At 35.5% G+C, this 23,248-nt stretch overlaps 1 protein-coding gene across 1 annotated transcript; it reads left to right on the top strand.

Annotated features, from left to right (window-relative positions):
• Window positions 1–20,180: 20,180 nt before the first annotated feature.
• LOC145795995 (uncharacterized) lies at window positions 20,181–21,102 on the top strand. The gene is made up of 2 exons (XM_082880959.1): window positions 20,181–20,392; window positions 20,565–21,102. The coding sequence occupies exons 1-2, from the start codon at window positions 20,181–20,183 to the stop codon at window positions 21,100–21,102; spliced, it is 750 nt and encodes a 249-aa protein (XP_082737085.1).
• Window positions 21,103–23,248: the final 2,146 nt, after the last annotated feature.

Genomic DNA, 23,248 nt, shown 5'->3' on the forward strand with positions numbered 1-23,248 from the left:
ATATGTTATTTCGTACGTTATTTCGCTAAGTTATTTCCTACGTTATTTCGGATGAGGTTATTTCCCTAAGTTAGGGAATAATGTCATAGGAAATAACCTACCAAATAACTTTATCATTAAGGTCCCTATTGGCAGAAGCTTGAGCAAATAAAATTAACTTCTCTTTAATTGTCCATAAATCTCACTAATTGGACCACCAATTATAAAAAATGACGTAAACAATGTTTGAAATAAAAATTAAGAACAAGTCATACAAAATCAGTCGAGTTATTTGAATAATAATTTCATAGAAAAAAGTTACACTATGATTTAAGATTTTTGTATGACTTGTTACAAAATTATATGAACAGAAAAAATAAATACAATACTTGATACAAATTATACTATAAAATTATATGAACAGAAAAATAAAAGAAGAATCTTCGTAATGTCTTCATATTCAAAATTATTGATATATCTGTCTAGGTTACAAATCACGTTTTTAAGGAAATTTTATTTATACATAAATTTTGAAGTAATGATTTTTTTAAAGTAAATCTGATTAAGGAAATTTGATTTATACATAACCATGCTTTTGTTAAGTAATTCTTTCTATCTTCAGAAAACGTGGTTGCAAACCACGGTTTTACTGTTGACCCGTGGATAATAATCACTTCTAATCAAAATGTAAAAATTCAACAAAGAATTCAAAACTAGCACTCATTCTTGTTTGTCACAGACACTCACAAACACTCTCTCTATCCCTCTCTCTAACACACACACCCACAGCACTCACACTCACATCAAACATATATAATTTTTAATAGATATAAATTTTATTTTGTAAAATTCAGACCAATATTAAATATATATAATAATAATTGATAATAGCAAATAATAATCAACTATATAAAATGATTATTTTTTTACTTTAATTTTTAAAATGTAATTTTTTATTTTTGGTAAATTACGCTGACACCGCTGAGGTTTATATTTATGACAGTTATTCCCCCACCTTTGAAAAAAAAAAATTCATTGGAAAAAAAATAAAAATAATTGGAAAAATAATTTATTTCAAAAGAAAAATTAAATTAAAAAAAATTAATTGTTCTGAATTTTATAAAATAAAATTTATATATATTAAAAATTATATATGTTTCATGTGAGTGTAAGTGTTGTGGGTGTGTGTGTCAGAGAGAGAGATAGAGAGAGTGAGTGTCAGTATCTGTGACAAAGAAGAGTGAGTGCTGGTTTTGAATTTTTGTTCAAAATGTGTTTTGAAAACACTTTTTTACATATTTTACTTACAAGCGTGGTCACGAATATGTATAAATAAGTTTTCTTTATGTATAAATCAAGTTTACCAACACTTTATAATTTATATAAAGTCACAACCTACACTCATAATTTATGTCATGATGTGAAATTTAGGTAAATTAGAAATATTGTTACTTTGATGTAAAGTTAGGTTTACCTACATTCATAAGTTTACCTACCTCATAAGATTGTTGGATTTTCCTACATTCATAAGTTTACCTACACTCAAAGTAACAAGATTAACAACTTACACTTATAAGTTTATGTAAATTACTTAGATTTATAATTTATCAATTACCTAAATCAACTTACATCAATTATATTTATTTAATGATTACAAATGTTGTTACTTTATAATTTATAATCATTTTTTTATAATTTATACAAAATTAATCCAAAATTAATAAAAGATTTTTAGACCTAAAACTTAGCTGAATTACATTTAATGTGCACAAGAGCATAATCTTAATCATAATAAGTAATGTAAAAAGCATAATAGAAGAGCATGATGTTAATTTTGTATGTGTTGTAAGATGTTTTTCTTAAAAAGCTAAAAAATCTAAAGCATTATCATTATTTTAACTCATATCTTAATTAAAAAATCAATAATGATTGTTGTATTATAATTGATGATTACTTAAATACAGTTTTTGCGTCACAAGTAATTGTGCTTGAATGAGTTAAAATTCATATAATTCTTTTACAAGTACAAGGAGATATAAGTATATTGTTGCTATTTTAATGTTTTTTGTCTTAATTGAAGCACGTATATGGACACTGTTCCAATTATTTTCTACTGGGGGGGAAACATAATTCGAGATCCCGATGAAGGCGTATCATATGATGCTGAGCCGAAAGGGATATATGCGGTGCAAATTGGCACCACGCTTAGCAATTTGGAGGAGATGTTTACGTCAAAGGTGGCAAGTTACGGGGAAAGTGTCCGATTGACCTTCAAATGTAGATATCCTTATCGCCAGTGGCAAGCACACAGCAAATACAAGATATTACCAATCAATGACGATGAGGCGTTGAACACCGTATTAAGTATCGGTGCAACTTTTCAAGCACCAAATTGTTTGGAAGTCTACATTGATAAAGAGATTGTACACAATATCCCGAACATGACACAAACGGATTCTCGTCTGTTCATTACATTGCTGACACATGGGATTGACACAACAGCGTTTCAGTCTCCTATGTATGAATCAGATCAATGTTATCCATTGGGCTACACACAACAGTCATTTCAGGGCCATGGTGTAGAATCAAGTTCACGTGGTGGATATGGGTATGAATTTGACAGTAACACACAAGATGTGCCCACATGTAGCCATCATACCACTCCGGTTGAAGTTGCTGGTAATATGGCTGAAACAGTGAACGAGGTGCAGTTTGCTGACAGTGACATGTACGGTCTTGATGTCGCCCTAAACGATGATGACAATGACATGTGTGATGAAGAAAATTTATTAGGCGGATCAGATGATGATGATGATGAAGAATATGATGCCCAGGTTCCCGTTGACCCTAAAAATGCCCCCATTCCACCTAGAGTTGAAATCCCTTTCTATGACAACATTCACATGGGTGGTGATTTTGACATTAGTACCCGTGATGTCGTTCCCCGTAACCGGATTTGGAGCACTAAAAATCCCGAGTTGGACAGAGGAATGGTTTTTGTTGATAAGAAGCAACTTCTACATGCTGTGAAATTGTACCATGCAACAAATAATCGAGAGTATAAGGTCGTAACCTCCAAGCGAGACCTTTGGGTGTCTGCTTGCAAGCACGACTGCAGTTGGTGGTTGCATGCATCTCTTAGTTGGAAACATGGTCTTTTTGAAATAAAGCAGTACAGGGGTCCTCACCATTGTTTATATCCACGAATGAACAGGGACCACACTAATATTAGCTCCAGTTACATTGCTTCTCATATTTTGGGACAAGTTGCGGTTAGTATAAAAAATAAATGTTTACATATATATACATATTTGTTTGTTTATAGTGTTCACATCCAGATAATCCAACTCATATTTGATTGTCGTATGCAGAATGAACCTGATATGTCGATTAAGAATGTCATCGAAGATATAAAAAAGACCATGAACTATAGTATATCATACAAGAAGGCGTGACATGCAAGGGCAAAGGCAATTAAAATGGTATTCGGTGATTAGGATGAATCATATAGGCAGTTGCCTAAATTCATGCATGCATTACAGACATCGAATCCTGGCACCATCGTGACATGGAAGCACAGATATACCGGGCATACAACCATTATGCCCGTCCCACTTTGTTTTCTAGTCTTTCAAACCCGTCATCGATGGCTTTATATATTGTAGGCCTGTTATAACTATAGATGGTACATTCTTATACGGTAAATACACTGGTGTGTTGCTTGTAGCAATGATTGTCACTGCCAATGGCAAAATATTACCGCTTGCATTCGCTGTTGTCGACAGGGAGAGTTTGGAGTCTTGGTCGTTCTTCATTCAAAATATCAAGGAACATATTGTCATGGACCGACAGGGAGTGACTTTGATATCTGATCGAGCTGAGAGTATTTTAGCTGTTGTGAGGCGGCATTGGCTGAATCCCTCGCTCCAATTTGTTGGATATCATCAGCACTGCCTTCGACATGTTTGCAGTAACTTTAACACACATTTCAAAAATAAGGAGCTCAAACAACTTCTGTGGAAAGCAGGGAGTGCTGATCAACGACGAAAGTGTAATGGTTACTTAGATCAGATACAGGCTCTTAACCAAGAAGCCATCAATTGGGTGCACAAGATGAATCCTGAGGACTGGGCCCTTGCATATGACGGTGGATATCGCTGGGGGGTATTGACCAGTAATGATGCAGAGTGCTTCAACAGCGTCTTGAAAGGTGCAAGGAACTTACCAATCTCAGCTATGGTTGAATTTACATGTCGATGGCTCGTTAAGTATTTTGACGAGATGGGAGCCCAAGCTGAAACAGATGTACGCAATGAGTTCCAATACCCTAGAGAGATGCAAAAAACTACCGAGGAGGGTATCGCAAAGGGAAATACTTTCCAGTTGATATCGTATGACAGGTTAGTTTGCAATGTGAAAAAATTGTTATTATTATGTTGTTAAGTTAATTACACCTAAAAACATGAACTTGATTAGTTTGTATCAATATTGTCTTATAGGCCCCGCCGTGTATTTGAGGTGCAAACATCTTTTCACCGTGGACGAGGTCGCAATAGACAGATTGTGTGGATGAATCAACCCATGTGCAGTTGTGGGAAATATGAGATAAGACACTATCCATGTTCCCATATGCTCGCTGTAATGTCTGAATGCGGTGACAATCCATTCCAGTACATTGATCCAGTATATAGGCTTCCTGTATACATGAGGGTTTGGAAAACTAAATTCAATTTAACACCGCATCAAGATTATTGGGATGATCCATAATGGACCTTAATGCCTAATGAACTTCGTCTGCGAGAAGTAAAACGGGGTCGTACATCTATGGCTCGTATTCCGAATGAGATGGATATATCAGACAGGCGTTTGACAGCACGTTGCAGTGAGTGCCACCAGACAGGTCATGACAGACGAACATGTCCGGTGTGACTTGGTCGATGAAGACTATAATACTTACATGTTGTAATATATCATTTTTAAATTCTTTATTTGTAATAGATCATTTAATTATGTATTTTTAAATTCTTTATTTGTAAACGGGGTCGTACATTTAAAATGTGTATTTCAAAATGTGTACTTGATTCAAAATGTGTAATGCAAAATTTAAAATGTGTATAATTTATTCAAACTTGTATAATTTATTGAAAATGTGTACTAGTTTTTAACTGTGTACTTGATTCAAAATGTGTATTACAAGATTCTATACTTAATCACGTAGTTCTTCTACAATTTCAAAATTTCATATTCTTGAATAAATTTAATATCGAATGCTGCAATCATCGTTCACATTTTATAATTTAAAAAATTTACAAATTTTAAAAAAAATAACCGAAAGTGTAAATTTTAATTTTAAAAATTGGAATGCTGCAGTCATTGTTCACAATTACAAATTTTATATGTAAGTTGCAAAATTTATAATTTATTCAAACTTTTAGTATTACAAAATCAATATTTAAGTTTTGTCAAATATGCCATAAATGTAATCATTAATTTCGAATTGCTTCCGTGTAAGTGGCACATAAATTTGTCTTTTCTCGAACCCATAAGATTTACTTCATTGTATTTTAAATCGTTAAGTACAAAATCAATAATTACAGTTTTTCTGTTATTATGTTATGATTAAATGAGATTTTGATATGGATGATCTAATATTTCAGTTGTACAGGCTTCATGGCGCATGTACCTGAGAAGGTTCCACTGTTCAGACAGGCACATCGGGCTGACAGTATTTGGGACCGTCCGGTATGCAATAACATTTGTTGGACTTTACGCTTACAATTAAAATACATTGCATTTTGTTGTATATTTCGTGATAATGCTATTATTTAAACTGGTCATTCTGTTGTGCAGGATGAGGCACGCACCGTGTTGACATGCCGTCGGGCAGATTCTGGATTGTGGGAGCATCCGTTGGACCATAGAGTCTTGCAGTATCTATTACGCGCGGGATTCTATGGTGTGTATCGTATCGGGCACATTCGACTGGACCACGCACTCATCACTGCTCTCGTTGAGAGGTGGCGCACAGAGACTCATACATTCCATTTCCCGATCGGGGAGGCCACCGTCACGTTGCAGGACGTATCCGTCCTATATGGTCTTCGGATTGATGGCCGAGCAGTTACTGGAGTTGACCCATCTTTCGCGACGGAGCAATGGATAGCCCTATGTGCTGAGCTATTAGGAGTAGCACCTACACCAGTAGATTTACAGGCAGGTAGACTGAGGGTGAGGTAGCTGGCCGAGCACTTTGCTCATCTTCCAGATCATGCTCCAGATGAGTTGGTACAGCAGCATACTCGAGCATATATTCTGTGGCTTATTGGGGGGTACTTCTCCCTGATAAGTCACAGAACCTACTCAAGCTGATGTACCTGCCATTGCTGAGAGACATTGAGGAGATTGGGCAGTATAGCTGGGGTAGCGCGACTCTGGCATGGTTGTATAGGATGCTATGTCGAGCAGCTCAGGTAGGTACGAGGGAGATTGGAGGACCACTTGTGTTGCTACAGGTCTGTAAGAATTTTATTACATGTCAATTTATATTGTATGCCATATATCAGTATCGTAATTGTGTTCAAACTATTACAGATTTGGGCATGGGAGAGATTGATTCGCATTGCCCCATCTAGGCGACAACCGGTTGGTCCTGGTGAGCTTCCTATGGGTAAGGGGGACATGCAGTTGGCCACCGGACCGCGAGGTAGCCGGCGGAGGGTTGACATGGGCCACAAGGTCGTCTCGACCCACGTAATGGTCGTTTATAGAGACCAGCTGGACCGGATGATCGAGGGCGAGGTATGAAATTTTTTGATTGCGTTTTAGTTGTCTTCTTAATTGTATATGTTTTGAGTTCACGAGCAAAATTTAATTTATTTGTCGTCATTGTAGTTTATCTGGCAGCCTTACGCTGGGGTCCTTGGTATACTCCCCGACTACTGCCGACTGGGTCAGGAGATATGGATGGCAAGAGTGCCACTTATTTGTTTTGACGTGGTTGAGTGGCATCTCCCCCATCATGTCCTCCGACAGTTTGGTCGGGTGCAGTTTGTGCCGGATCGGTTCGACACTGAGTGGCAGTTGCACGTCACTGATAGGCGTGGCCGAGTTGGCACTGACTGGCATCTGTTTTATATGCCCTACATACAGTTGTGGGATGCCCGCCGGGACAGTATTGTACAGGCTGACTACAGCGATGAGGTGCTCCCCTCTTCCGACCCTTACATGTTGTGGTATCGGCGACATACACACCTACTTGTCGGGAATCCGAGCCACGTGTCTGAGTCTGGATATCAAGGAGTTGGGCCTTATCTTGAGGCATTGGTGAGTATCATATTACGTGTCAGATAATTATTAAAATCATACTTGATTTACTTTCAGTCAACTATAGCCTAATAATACGTCTGAATGTTTGTTCAGGTGGTTGGAGCTAGGAGGTCGTTTCACTTGGCTGAGGACGCCCATTTGAGATGTGATGGACAGCATGCCTTGCAAGCCGTTGCAGAGATCTGGGAGTTATTGTACCAGGCATTCCAGCTTGCCCATCGGGGAGATCGTTTGCATTACGGCCACTACGGTGCACACAATTCAGCAGCTGCTCCAAACACATCAGTGTCGTCCACGTCAGCGCCTTCCACTTCAGCGCATGCCACATCAGCTCCTTCGACATCAGTCACCCACCACATACTACCCCATACATATCTGCAGATTCTCTCGACGTACTTTCTACGCAGCATACTGGCATACCTTATGTGCCTGACCCTGATTGGACACCGCCCCGATACATGCATGACGTTGTTACCCCACCCACCCAGTTACCACCACCAGATAGTTCGACCGCGACCATGAGCACACATGACGCAGTTCTCACTGACATCTCCCACATTGACGCTGAGGCCCATATTGAGCCCCCCCAGAGCGCGTGGGAGAGGCCGAGGTTTTGGTCGTAGCGGACGTCGCGGTCGAGGTCGGGGTGCGGGCAGAGGCAGAGGTCGAGCGCCAGCTGCAGATTGTGATACAGTTGCACCAGATGATGGAGTTTCACAGCTCACAGCAGTATCCGATCTTCTGCCACAGACAGGATCAGGGGCAGCACATGCAGTAGAGGGGGGGTCACACTCATAGGCTCCACAGGATATGCATTTACGATTGGGGGAGCCAGATATTCAGAGAGTCTACCGCAGGAGACCGAGGAGGGAGGTCCACGGTCGGGGTTGTGGGACTGGGGGCAGGTTAGGGCATTAGCGGGTGTGATGTGGAGTGTATAGTTTATTTTATTTATAATTTTTGTAAATCAAACTTGTACAGATGATGTAAATGTGTCATACTTATTTATTCGAAAAATATAATTTTACATTTTTTTATTCTTACTTGTTTTGATGATTTGAAAAGGAAAACAGGAAAAAAAGGATAAGAATTGATAGGATTTATTATTGAGCGAGATTGGAGGACCACTTGTGTTGCTATAGGTTAGTAAAAATTTTATAAAAAAAAATGGGAGAAAAAAATGTAAACATTGCATAATGGATAGTTGTGGGGAGAAATATGAATAAAAAGGAAACAAAATAAATATCTAAACAAACACATAATTTTGTTTTCCCTTTTCTTTCACTTTTCTGAATGATTGCATTCACTGTCTTCTTTTCATGTACAAACCAATGATAACAAAACAAATTGTAGACATATATATTTGTTGTTCATCTAGCTTAAACGTGTATTTCAACTATTTGTTATATGAACATGTACTTCATTAAGTCTCATTATTATATTCCACATCAATAATGCATGAAATCATGCAAGTCTAGTTCAAGTAGCGTTCTTCAAAATATCAATAACGGAGAGGAAGTAAAGGTAGAATTACAAGAACTATTCGAAAACAATTGAAATATCTCCCTTCATTGATAAGTCGGGGATAAGCATTAAAAATTGCATGTATTACATAAATGGTTTGGGCGTTCATCCAAACAATTTCATTCATTATCATCATCATCTGACATCTCAATATCAGATTCATACATAACATCCATGCTCCAGGCGTAGTACTGGTGTGCATCATCCATTAACCCATCTTCGGCATGCTCATTTGCGGTCTTCATTAGTCTGGACCTTTGCAAACGTTGGGTCATGCGATTAACCTCGTCGCGAATACGATGCAATGCCCTTTGCAACAACTGTGGAGTGTCAGTTGGCATACGCATGGCTAACCGGTGAGGAAATTTAAGATTAACTTCACGACATAGCTCAACGAGAACGTTTGATCGAGTTTTGCGAAATTCCCACTCAGCTCTCATGGTATTGACGGTGGCACGTGAGTAACGCAAATTTGGATTTATTGGGTATTCAAATTCATCTCCATCTGCAACCCAATAGCGACCCATTGCTGAATATAGATCAACCACCGTATATCTCATGATGATATCGCTCGAAATACCCGTAAAACTTTTGTTGTGGTATGATGCGATATTTATACCATATATACACATGATAGCTGTAATTATAAAATTATTGTAAACAACTATGCATCAGAGTTGTCACGTCAACTTTTATGACCTGAACAACTATGCATCAACTTGATAGGAGTTGTCACTTCCACTTTTACGAATTGCATAATTTACTGTTATTCCAAAACAAAAAGTAAAAACCTAAAAAAATAATAATAAAATAAAAACCAAGCTGATCAACCGACTAAACGTCTGAATTAGTCAAATTTCTTTGCTTGAAATTTTTTTTTTAAAAATAAATGTGAACTTACAATTTAAAAATCTTTAAAATATTTTTAAATTTTTGGAAATATTTATTCACAAATTTGTTTTATTTTTTAGGTGTATTGACATATTTATTAATTTATTGTTATTTTGTTATGACATCCCCTCAAAATTTTAATGGATTGCATAATTCACAAGGGCACAGTAGGTATGGTACGATAATAAATTGTAGCTCGGCGCAGTGATACGTCCAACATTTGTCAGTGATGCTCGCCAATGACTTGAACAGATGTACTAATTTGGATGCTTTGTTTTTTCGTCAGATGCTATGTGACTTTGTGCAGCGATGCAGTGATGCATCTGACTTTGTGCAGCGATGCAGTGATGCATGTGACTTTGTGCAGTGATGCAGTGACGCATCTGACTTTGTGCAGCGATGCAGTGATGCATGTGACTTTTTGACTTTGCGACAACATGGCACATCAATACGACCACATGGCAATAGTGTTGACAAACAATTATGTGATGGACTGAAGGAGTAAAGTGTAATTTACCGAATATAAAAAGAAGCAAAAAATGCAAAGATGAGAAAATGGGATGACTATGAAGTTCATTAAGTGAAAATAAGATAAAATATAGGCTATTTACGAATAATATTACTTTAAAACAAAGAAAATTTAAGCATTTAATTTCATTTATAATTTGTTGAAAACACCAATTTGTACTGAAATTGTTAATTCCAAGTGACTACTTATGTATTAAAAAAGTAAGTATGAAAAAATAGTTTCATGTGGTGATGTGACAACTCACTGCATGTTGTTTTATTTGACAACTTACTGCTCCAATATGAAGGGATTGCATTGTCATCCTCTGGCCTACAATTATTATTTTATCTGACAACCACGTCCGTGACTACATCACAGGTACACAAAGTCACGGGTACTCAGGATTGCATGAAATGAAACGCTAAAAAATAATATCACGGGTATCACTTATTCCATAGTGTCCCAGCATGCATTATTGTCACTAGATCATCTGTAGTTAACCCTCAGTATGATGTCTATAAATAGCGACACCCCCAGTATGATGTTTGTTCAAGTCATAACAATAGTAATATATCTACAATTGCTATTATTGTTTGTTTGTTTATTTTATGAACAATGTCTTTAAGAGGTGTAGGAAGTTCACGCTAGCAAAGAAATCCGAAAGTGTGGCTGCTACCTCCATTTACTTATGACTACAAGAGCGAAAAGTACTCGAGTCCGAAGGATTATTATGCGGGTATCCGAGCAGAATGGGCGTTCAGGGTAATGGAGCAAGAAGGATTGTTTAATGATCTACGTAACTTTGGGGCACCAGTACCTTATCGTCGTTCATTGATCATGGCTAGACGAAATGTGAGTGACTATGAAAAAGCAGTTAGCAGAATTAAGAAGGAGAACAATAGAATGTTGATGCGGAGATGTCGACATTTCATGCTTCAGCTAGCCACCGAAATGGCAGAAGCAAGCAACAGAGATTTGACAGTGATTGAGTGAAATAATGTCTTAAACAATGAAAAATATCTCTTTGACTACTACATGTCAGATGAGGAATGAGAAATCAAACACCTTTATCTTTCATATATGTTTGTATGTTGTCTCATATCTTCGTTACTGGAGTGTAAGACAATGTTGTTGTTCATCTAACGTACGGATGTATTTCAAGTATTTGTTTTATGAACTTGAAGTTTATGAAATAACTACATTTATAACTGCACATTTATTAGTTCATGACTTTCTTTATTGAATTGCAATGAGTTAATGAATGTTTTGGATTAATGAATGGATTAATGTATGTTGAATGACGTAAATACTTAAAACACATAAAACATAACAGGTAGCTCGGTGAAAAGCTTCCCTTAACTGGGGCTCGTGAAATAGGAATCCTGTACGTAAACAATTTCAATCTCCATCGGGAAAAAAGAAAGAGTCACATTCCAATTCTTGAAAGTCCAGTCAAAATGATGACTGTGGTAAGGAATGTGGGGTTGACAGATAACTAAACTTGGGGGGCTGGACAAACAAGCTCAAAGCCAAGTGGTTGGTCCAGTTGGGGAACTAAATAAAGTTCATACAAACGAACTACCGCCTTGAACAACACATAAAACAGAACAGGTAGCTCGGTGAAAAGCTTCCCTTAACTGGGGCTCGTGAAATAGGGATCCTGTACGTAAAGAATTTCAATCTCCATCGGGAAAGAAGAAAGAGTCGCCTTCCAATTCCTAGAAGTCCAGTCAAAATGATGACTGTGGTAAGGAATGGGGAGTTGACAGATAACTAAACTTGGGGGGCTGGACAAACAAGCTCAAAGCCAAGTGGTTGGTCCAGTTGGGGAACTAAATTTAAAACCCAATTGGTTTTACTTGATTTGCTTGTCAAAATCACTATTTACAATTAATTATACACAAACAGATTTACCTCAACCCCAATTTGATATATGTGGGATTCTCAATTCAGAAAGTCACATGGCAACAGTGAATTCACTGATTTACCTTACAGTGAGCATGCCCTTATTTTGTCGGTATATGCAAATGGATTGTCAAGTCATGTGACTTGGTGCATAGGCTTTGGTTTTCTCGATTTTTTGCTCGATTTGTTTATTACAGTGACAACTCATTTGTAATTAATATATGTGGGATTCTCAATGCAGAAAGTCACATGGCAACAGTGAATTCACTGATTTGCCTTACAGTGAGCATGTCCTTATTTTGTCCGTATATGCAGATGGATTGTCAAGTCATGTGACTTGGTGCACATGCTTTGGTTTTCTCAATTTTTTGCTTGATTTTTTTATTACAGTGACAACTCATCTCTTATTGATATATATGGGATTCTCAATTCAGAAAGTCACATGGCAACAGTGAATTCACTGATTTACCTTACAGTGAGCATGCCCTTATTTTGTCGGTATATGCAGATGGATTGTCAAGTCATGTGACTTGGTGCACAGGCTTTGGTTTTCTTAATTTTTTGCTCAATTTTTTTATTACAGTGACAACTCATCTCTTATTGATATATGTGGGATTCTCAATTCAGAAAGTCACATGGCAACAGTGAATTCACTGATTTACCTTACAGTGAGCATGCCCTTACTTTGTCGGTATATGCAGATGGATTGTCAAGTCACGTGACCTGGTACACAGTATTTGCTTTACTCTGTTTTTTCATTCTAGTGACAACTCATACCTTGTTCGTATATGTGGCATTGTCATGCAGAGGCATCTTTCTAAAGCTATTCATAACTAACTATATAAACAACTAAAGGTGAAGACACAACCTTACAACTCATTTCGCCCTACGAAATTATCATTCATTTGTTTTAAAAAATTAGCATGGCTACGTGGTTCATGGGAGGGAGTGGGAATCGCAGTGGTGGTAGGAACTTGCAAAGGGGTGACAGTTCACGACGAGGAGGGGGAAGACGAAGTGGCGATACTGAAGATGAAGCACCATTTCCTTTGTTAGATGCCTCTTGTGCTTATCATGATAGGTTTGGGAAGCGACATTTTGTCATGCCCAAGTACTATCGAGATCCATGTGGTTTGGTGGAGGATCCATCAGATAATCAAACATGATATGGTTTAGCAAACACTAGACTTCTGAAGTGGCCCGCACTATTTATAGAGCGAGTGCAAATGGAAAGATTATGTTGGGAAAATCGACTGAAGGTGCCAAAAGCACGTTCTGTTGAGATCCAAAAGGAAGATCCTGATAATGTTGATCGACTATGTGAAAGACTACAACGTGAGATTTCTCAAATGGGCCATAGGTTAGCCCGCGATATGCAGCTACACATAGTTAAGAAGGATGCCCAGAAGAACAGAACAGAACCAAATGTTGCGGCTATCAAGGGTATCATGGAGGATCCTGAACTTGTCTCTGACGCTGAGCTTTCGGATTATTCAGACTCTAAGCCACCTGCCGATTTAACCGCGAATTAGGTGTTAATGTCTACACTTCGGCAATATTAGGTCATGCATTAATATGTATTGTCTGTGTTAGAGTAAGTGTTTCTGTAATGAATTTGTCAGATTGTCTGGCTAATATTTGTCTGTCTAACTGTTATGTTTATCTATGTATTGTGTGTTCAGTTCATGGTGTCCACAATGTATTGTTGTCCGAGACTTATGTCTGTATTACCTATGTATTTTTGTGGGAGACTTATGTGTTTTTTCCTCAAGGTTTTATGAATTACATTATCACCTTCTAACTCAAAACAAAACAACAAAATTTTTTTTTATTTAAACGAAAACGGCTTTAGTAAAGCCAAAATAAATTTCTGAATAACACATTCTAACCCAAAACAAAGACAAGAGAAAAAAATAAAAAATAAAAAACTTTACATGAAAACGGCTTTAGTAAAGCAAAAAGAAATTTATGAATTACATTATCATCTTTTAACCCAAAACAAAGGCAACAGGAAAAAAAAAATTTATTTACATGAAAACGGCTTTAGTAAAGCCAAAACAAATTTCTGAATAACACATTCTAACCCAAAACAAAGACAAGAGAAAAAAATAAAAAATAAAAAACTTCACATGAAAATGGCTTTAGTAAAGCGAAAAGAAATTTATGAATTACCTTATCACCTTCTAACCCAAAACAAAGACAAAAGAAAAAATATATATATTTAAATGAAAACGGCTTTATTAAAGCCCAAACAAATTACTGAATAACACATTCTAACCCAAAACAAAGAAAAAATAAAATAAAAATAAAATTTACATCAAAACGGCTTTACTAAAGCTCAAAAAATTTATGAATTACATTATTACCTTCTAACCCAAAACAAACACAAGAAAAAACAAAATAAATTTACTTTAGTCAAGCCAAAAAAATGCTGAATTACACATTCTAACCCAAAATAAAGACAAAAGAAAGAAAAAAAAATTAACATGAGAATGGTTTTAGTAAAACAATTGTAACCCAAAAAATTATTCTAAAATACATTATTACCAAAACAATGACAACAGAAACAAAAAAAAAAACCAAAAAAAAAAAATTTACGCTAAAAGCGTGGTTCATAATCACGATTTCAGAAGAAAAAAATTTTGGCCAAAAAGCGTGGTTCGAAAGAGCGAGTTCAGAAGAAAAATGTTTTTTGATAAAATCGTGGTTAGGAAAAGCGAGTTCAGAAGAAATTTTTTTTTTGATAAAATCGTGGTTAGGAAAAGCGAGTTCAGAAGAAAAATGTTTTTTAATAAAATCGTGGTTAGAAACAGCGAGTTTAGAAAAAAAAAATGGTTAAAATCGTGGTTTGGAACAGCGAGTTCAGAAGAAAAAAAAAATTAATTAAAAGCGCGTTTTGTAACCGCGTTTTCTTAATCAAAAGCGCGTTTTGTAACCACGATTTTAAGATTTCCTCACTTCCACGCGAGAGAGGGGTATATGTGTTGAAATCGTGGTTCACAACTGCGATTTAGCCTATTTTGGGAATTCTTTCAAAACTAGGCTTAGTTTGGGAATTCACTTACTATTTTGGCTTATTTAGGGAGATGCCCCTAGTTTTTGAAATTGGAATCAACAATGTTCTAGGCCAGGGTTCGTTTTTTATGCGTAATTTTTTAGATAATAAGAACTCGTTTGGAACTCTCTTTTTTAATTAAAAAGTTAAAAAGTTATTAAATCAATTAAAAAGTTAATAATTTATATAAAAAAGTTAAAGTTTTTTTTTCTCTATTTTTTATGTATTTTTTTGTAAAAAGTTAAAAAGTCATCACAAACACACTAATTTTTTTAGCTCATATTTTAACCAAATAGTCAAAAAGTTACTAAATTAGAATGTTCCCAAACGAGGCCTAAGTATGAAAATTTATTTGATTTGTCTTTTTTTAGAAATGATTTTGAAAAATTATTTTGAAGAGAGAGTTTTAAAAAAAGTAATTGATTTGATGTGTATGAGAGAGAGAAAGATTTTGAAAAGTAGATAATTAAACAAAATTTTGAGATTTTTTTTTTAAAAAATTTGTTTGATTTAATTATTCTTGAAAATTTGTTTGTAGAGAATTTTTTCCAATTTTTTTTTTGAAAAACAAACCAAACAAGGCCCTAATTTTTTGAATTCAAATATATATATATATATATATATTTTGAGATAATTGCAAATCTTAAAAAAAAAATAGAATTATATTTTTTTATATTTTTTTATTTTTAATAAAAAAAATTTAAAAAGCTCCCGTCAAGAGGTTAAAATTAGATATTCTTATCAAAAAAATGTAGACCCTGATTTTCTTTGTCCCATAAGGACAAGTTTGTATGAAATGAGAATATATTTATTCTCTTTATAAAATAAAAAATTTTGGACTTGTTTGGTTTGTTTTTGGGAGACTTGTTTTTGAAAAAAATTTGGGAGAGTTGTTTTAGAAATTTTTTTAGTTTGTTTGGTTATATATTTTGAAAGTAGTTTTGGAGTTTGAGATGATTGATATTTTGTTGTAATTGAATAGATGTGTGTGAGAGAAAAAATGATTGAAAAGGAGAGAGGAGAGAGGAGAAAGAAAAAATGATTGATTGATGTGTAAGAGAGAGAAAATGATTTTGAAATTTTTTTAAGAAAAATCTCAAACCAAACAATTTTTTGAATTTTTTTTTTTCTAAAACTCATCTCTAAAACTCAAACCAAACATACCCTTTAATTTTAAGATTTTAAAGATTATGTTAGTAATGTTGCAAGAAATAATATGAATGTTTATATTTTTTTTTTCTCGTTATCATACCATTAAAATTCTATTTAAAATTTTAAAATTATAATCTCTGATTGTTGATGATCAAACTATCCACATATCTAAAGCCTCGTTTGGGAACATGCTAATTTAATAATTTTTTGGTTATTTGGTTAAAATATAAGTAAAAAAAAGTAGCATGTTTGGAATGACTTTTTGATTTTTTATGAAAAGATATGCAAAAAGTAGAGAGAAAAAAGAATATTTGACTTTTTCGTATGAACTATTAACTTTTTAGTTAATTTAATAATTTTTTGACTTTTTAACTAAAAAAGAGAATTTCCAAACGAGGCCTAAAGATCATACATATATGAATAAAGATCATACATATATCCCTATGGATAAAGATTGGTAGCTCGAGGATTTCACCCCCGAATCCTCCTAAAGCCCAAAACGACGTCGTTTTGGGCTTTAGGTTTTTTTTTTTTTTTTTTTTTTTTTTTTTTTTTTTTTTCACCATTTTTGAACGCAGAGCAGAGAAAGAGGGAGAGAAAGAGAGGGAGGGGGAAGAGGGAGAGAAAGAGCTCGTCGCCCAGTCGAGCTCGTCCGCTCGCCGGTCGTCGGCCCAGCCGAGCTCGTCGCTCGTCGCCCAGCCGAGCTCGTCTGCCCACCGGTCGTCGGCCCAGCCGAGCTCGTCGCGTCGCCTCCGCCCGCCTCTGCCTCTAGCCCATTTTTTAGGCCCCCTCCAGTCCTTCTTCCCCCTCCCCCTCCCTCTCTTCGTCTTCTTCTTGCTTCTTCCGCTGTAAAAAAAAAAAAAAAAGAAAATTAGGGGGATTCGGGGTTTTCGAGCTCCCTAGCACTACTCATATCCCTATAGAATAAAGGTCATACTTTATTTCAAACCCTCTCTCGCTCTCTCTCTTCCCTTTGTCTCTCAATATATCTCTGCAACTCTCTCTCTCTCTCTCTCACCGTTTCTCTCTGAGCAATCCTTGCAAGTTCTGTCCGCCATTTTTTAATTCCTCCTCCTCCTCCTCCTCCTCTTCCTCCGATGCCACCACTTCGCCGCCGCAACCACTCATCTAGTCCCAAGTCAAACCCTAACCGCTTCGCATTTCTAATCTTCGTAGCTTCAGATCTCTGATCTCCGCCACGTACAGAGTTGGAAATCTCAGTGTTCTCAACATCACCGCCACAGTTCTCGACGGCGGAGACTCTCGGCATTGTTCAAAGATGCATCGACTGCATCACTACTAGGTCTTTCTCCACAGATCCATCTTTGCTCGAATGGCCGGTGAATGAAAAATCCTCCAGAAGTGGTGGCCGGGAAACCATCGGTAGAGCTATCGGAGCAGACTCTTGGTTCGACGAACTAGCACATCTCGGTCTAATTCTATTCAAACGCTTATTTTTTCCATGAACGCTCGAAATCTCTGTCCAGAAATCATCGAGAACTCTCATTTGCTACGCGAAGAGATACATTCCAAGCATTTCATGCGATGGTCAGATTTGGAGCTTCAAGGCTAGAGAGAGAAAAATAATGTGTTTGTTGCCGATATAGATACACATAGGGTTAGTGTTTTGCGGAGTGAACAATTGTTGTTGTTTTGATTGCATTTGGGGTGGGGAAGTGAGGGGAGATTGGAAATCCATAGCCGCTTGAGATATCACCGGCGAGAGGTCATAAAATTGGCCGCAAAAGTGAGTTGGTGCTGGAGAATTTGGGGGCTCAGATTAGGGATTTTTGGTTTGGTTTTGTGTATACCTTTTATTTTCTTAGTTTTGAAGTAACAGAGAGTCATTGACAGAGTAATTTTTTTGCTTTTATTTGTTGTTGTATGGTTTTCTGGGGTCTGGCAAGACCATGCTTGCCAAGGCCATTGCAAAGGAGTCTGGGGGCTATGCTATGTTCAGCAATGTTAGGTTTCGAATTTGAACAGAGAGAAAAAGAGAAGAAGCACATAGTGAGTTTGAAACATTTGTACAGATAAACAAATAGAGGGGGTGCAACAAAAATTTTAGCCTCTTTTAGGGTAAGATATACAAAATAAAATAAAATAATAATAATAATAATAATAACAATAAATAGACTAAAATAGTTAATAAGATAAAATGTTACATTAAATTCATAAACATTTCACTTTTTTTCTTACAAATATCACATCTAACTACAAAAAAATTTAATTATCTTTCTAAACACAAAAACTTTAGTTTACTAAAATAGTTAAAAGCTAAAATAGCTTATTATGGCATCGTTTGACAACATCAATTTTTAACTTAAAACTCATTAAAAAAAATTAAAAAATCAATTTATATCAAAAAGTTAAATATTTCTTTTTATTTTTAATTTTTTGCACATTTTTTCGTAAAAAATTAAAATGTCATCCTAAACATGTTATTTCTTTACATCATATTTTAGTTAAAAAGTCAAAAAGTTATTAAAAAAATTTGTTTTCAAACGAGGCTTGAACCAGCAACTTCTTAAACACTCACAGATTGAGATGGTTTGGTCATATATAACAGAGACCAACAGAGGTAGTAGTAAAGAAATGCGAGATAGTAAGAGTAGATGGAAGTTTTAAGAGAAAATGAAGACATAAATTGACATGAGTTAGTGTAGTAAATAGATATATGAATTTCTTTAATTTGAATAACGATATGGCCTTGGATAGAGTCAAATAAAGAAGAAGAATTTATGTAATTGATCTCATTTGATGAGTTTTAAGGCTTGGTTTAGTTCGATTTAGTTAGAGCATCTCCAACTATTGTTGTTATAATGCCATTGTTATTGCCATAATTTGGCAATGAATAGTGCTATTTTGCTAAATTATAGCAATGGTGCTCCAATAGCCATTTGCTATTTTGGCAAATCTCAACCAATTTTCTCTCTAAGTTTGTAGGTGTTATTTGGATATAGATTTTTTTGTAATTTTATTTTTGTTTATTTTTTGTCTTTCGTGACATTTTTTTACATGTTTGTAAAAAAAAATTATATATTTATATTATTTCCAACTAGACAAATATAAAAAATGAAAAAAAATATGAAAAATTGGAAAAAAAAATATATACATATAATTCAACCCACCAAAAAATATATCACTACATATTTAATAATTTTTTTTAACTATACAAAAAATAAACAATCATCAATTAACCACCAACAATCATCCATCATTCATCAATAACCAACCACCAACAACCATCAATTATTAACCCAGCATTCATTCACCAACAACTACCCACCCAACAACCATCCATTATTCACTCATCCACAATTTTCTCTATAAATATAACACAAGATTTTCTATAATTTTCATATTCACCTACCTATCATTTTCATATCTTATAAACTCTCTGTACCCACCCAGTAGATTTTTTACAATTTTCATATTCACCCACTCACCCATCCACCTACAATGAACAATTTGACTAAAGTCATATTCAACGGAGATTTTGATGAATCTTCATCATCTAATGATGATATCATCATGATGCAACTGTTCACAGCGCAACAACAAAGAATATAGACGTTAAGCATAAGCTAACCAACCAGATGTGTTGGTTCCACAAATGATCGTTGATACATTAATCGTGAGAGGGTCAATGGCGACAAACAAATTTATAGAGATTGTTTTGCAGATAATCTTGTCTATCCAGGAGAATACTTCTGAAAACGTTTTCGAATGAGGTAGTAATTGTTTGTTAGTATCTTACATGATATTCAACAAGTGAATGAGTACTTCATTCAAACTTGTGATGCCATTGGTGCCCCTGGATTATCCGGTGTATAGAAGATGACTGCAGCACTTCGGATCCTGCAGTATGGCATGCCTGCTGATGCTGTAGACGAGTACATTAGAATCGATGGAAGTACTGCAATTGCCGCCTTGAATTGTTTTACTAAATCAATTATTGCTACCTATGAAGCCGTTTACTTACGATCCCCAAATGAAGCAAATGTTGCCAGATTATTGCAAAAGAGAGAGCAACGCGAGTTTCCTAGAATGTTAGAGAGTTTAGATTGTATGCACTGGCATTGGGATAAATGCCCAATTGCCTAAGCCGATGTTTACACTGGACACTACCATAAACCAACAGCTGTAATCGAGGTAGTTGCCTCCTATGACTTGTGGATTTGGCATGCCTGTCTCTCTAAATGATATTACTATTCTTGACAGGTCGCCTTTATTTGCTGAATTAACTAGAGGACGTGCCCCTACTACCAACTACACCATCAATAATCACGCGTACACCATGGGGTATTATCTTGCAGATGGTATCTATCCTCGTTGGGCAACGATTGTGAAAACAATATCTCAACCTCAAGGCGCAAAGAGACAACTATTTGGGAGAATACAGGAGGCATGTCGGAAGGATGTCGAAAAGGCATTTGGAGTGCTCCAAGCACGATTTAATATTTTTAGAGTTCCAGCTAATGGTTGGAGTGATGAGGATCTGTACTACATCATGAAGACGTGCATTATTTTGCACAATATGATCATTGAAGACGAGCATGATATTCCAGAAAATGAACGCGGTGCTACACAACTTGAGACTAATACCAGTAATACCCGTTGTCAAATGTCACGCGATCTGAATGAGGAGTATGCTCAATTTATGTTGAATCGGCAGATGATTAGATCTACTGAAGCCCATAATGCAATTCGTAATGATCTAATTGAACACTTGTGGTCCCGAGCTGAAGAGTTAGATTAAGTTTGTATTTTATCTTTTTAATGACAGTTAACGTCATTTAATATCAGTTAATGCTTTTTTTTATTATAATAAAATTATCTTTATTTAATGTCAGTTAATGTATTTTATCTTTTTATTGTCTTCATTTGAAAAAATATATTTATTTTTTTTGCATTATACTTTATTGAAAAATTTAAATTATAATAAAAATTAGTCAACATTATACATTGCAAAAATAATATTACATTGTTTTGTAAAAAATACTCAAAAATAAAAATAAAAAACATGAAATCTCATTACAAAATAAAAATTACATTGCAAATAAAGACTAACAATTATATCAAAAATTAAATAACATTGCAAAATTTAAAAATGCATTATCCCGTAATTATTCATCAGAGGCATGGGGAAATAGTAATTTGGACTATTGACATTTGAGGACCACTTTGGCGAAAATCTTATTTTTTTCGCATTGTGTAATACGCTTTCGTCTGAGGGTCTAAAAGAGAAATGTCCGTAGTCATTATCTCATGTTCTTGTTTTCTGATCTCAAGTTCTTTCATTTCCTATAGTGCTTGAATCCTTTTTTCTTTTCCTTCTCAGCAAGGTGTTGGTTAAATGTCTCCAATTGTTTGCTCATTTTTTGGACTTTAGCTTCAACCACTTAATTTCTCTGAAATAATTCTTTTGAAGCTTTCCTACCTATAGGCCTTTTACCCATTACAGAGACATTGCCCTCATCAACAGTTAGATTGTTACCAACACTTGGACTGGTGTCATCTTCAAGAGAAATGCAGTTATCTATAGGGGAATCGGGGTCTAAATCAGGAGAAAACGGTGTATGTATCCTTGACTTCACCGTGTTCCTAGGAGCTAAATCTTGCCACTTGATATTGTTTTGCAAGATTGGCCAACAATGTTCAAAAATAAAATGTTTATTTTCATCTTGATGGTAAAACAGTTTTGCTTGAAGAATCTGTATCAATAAAACATTAAATTAATTAATTAGTTAAATTTTATATAAGACAAAATAAAAAAAAACTAACATAATAAATGAAGATGAAATCTTACTATATCAACTTGAGACATCCCACTTGGGTGTAGATTTTCGACTTGCGTTAAACACCCATGAAATTTGTTTCAACATTTCATGATTACACCCCATCGAGATGAGATAGACATTTATGTTCATGAGTGATCATTCTGCAATGAACAATAATTTTCAAAAATTCTTCCCAAAAAATGAGCATGACATTGTGAATTCCTAACAATTGAGTCTTTAGTAATGTGACACTAAGCTCTACAAATTGCCACATCTTCTTGAGTGGTGAATGATTTTCCTCTCTTTATTTTTGATGAACTTTCCATAGTGATTGTGTGAAAAAACTAAGAAGAAAATGTTTTGTGAAGTTCAGTGTGAAATGAAATTCAGATAAAGAGAAGAGAAAAGAAAAATGAAATTTGAAATGTTTGGTATGAAATGAAATTGAGATTAAGGGTTTCTATCTATAGAAATGAAAAATATGACCGTTTGTAAAAAAAATAACCGTAAATGTGCATTCCAATAACAAAATAGCACCGTTGGATTATATAATCCAACGACTCATCTATCTATCTATCTATCTATCTAGAACAATCCATGTGCATTCCAATATCTATCTATCTATATACCCTCCTGCTGAGTCATCTCCCAAGTCTATCTATGACACTAAGTTCTCTCTCTATCTATCTCTCTACTCTCTCTTCATTCCTCTCACCAGTCTTCATCTTTCTCTCCTCTTTTCTCCTCTCCCCTCCTCAGATCTTCCAAATCAAACCCTAACCAAGCCATTCTTCCTCAAACTCCCTCTCTCTCTCTTTCTCTCTCTCTCTCTCTCTCTCTCTCTCTTAGATACGGAAGCTCCCTGATCTCGTTCCTCTGCAAGCTATACAAACCTCCTTTCGTCGCCGTGGATTTATATATTTTTTTCTCGATCTAAAATAGAGAAAGTTTAGATCAGCTCAGATCTGACCCACACACATGAGATGATTGTGGTTTTTGTGTCCATTCATAGAAATACCAAGATAATTAGGAGTCAAAGCTCAGATCCGGCGAGTCAAAGCTCAATTCCATGAAATACCAACAAAATTAGGAGTCCATTCGTAGAATATATATATATATATATAT

The sequence above is a fragment of the Camellia sinensis genome, chromosome 7, assembly GCF_055761805.1.
Source record: "Camellia sinensis isolate YWXY chromosome 7, ASM5576180v1, whole genome shotgun sequence".
NCBI classification, from domain to species: Eukaryota; Viridiplantae; Streptophyta; class Magnoliopsida; order Ericales; family Theaceae; genus Camellia; species Camellia sinensis.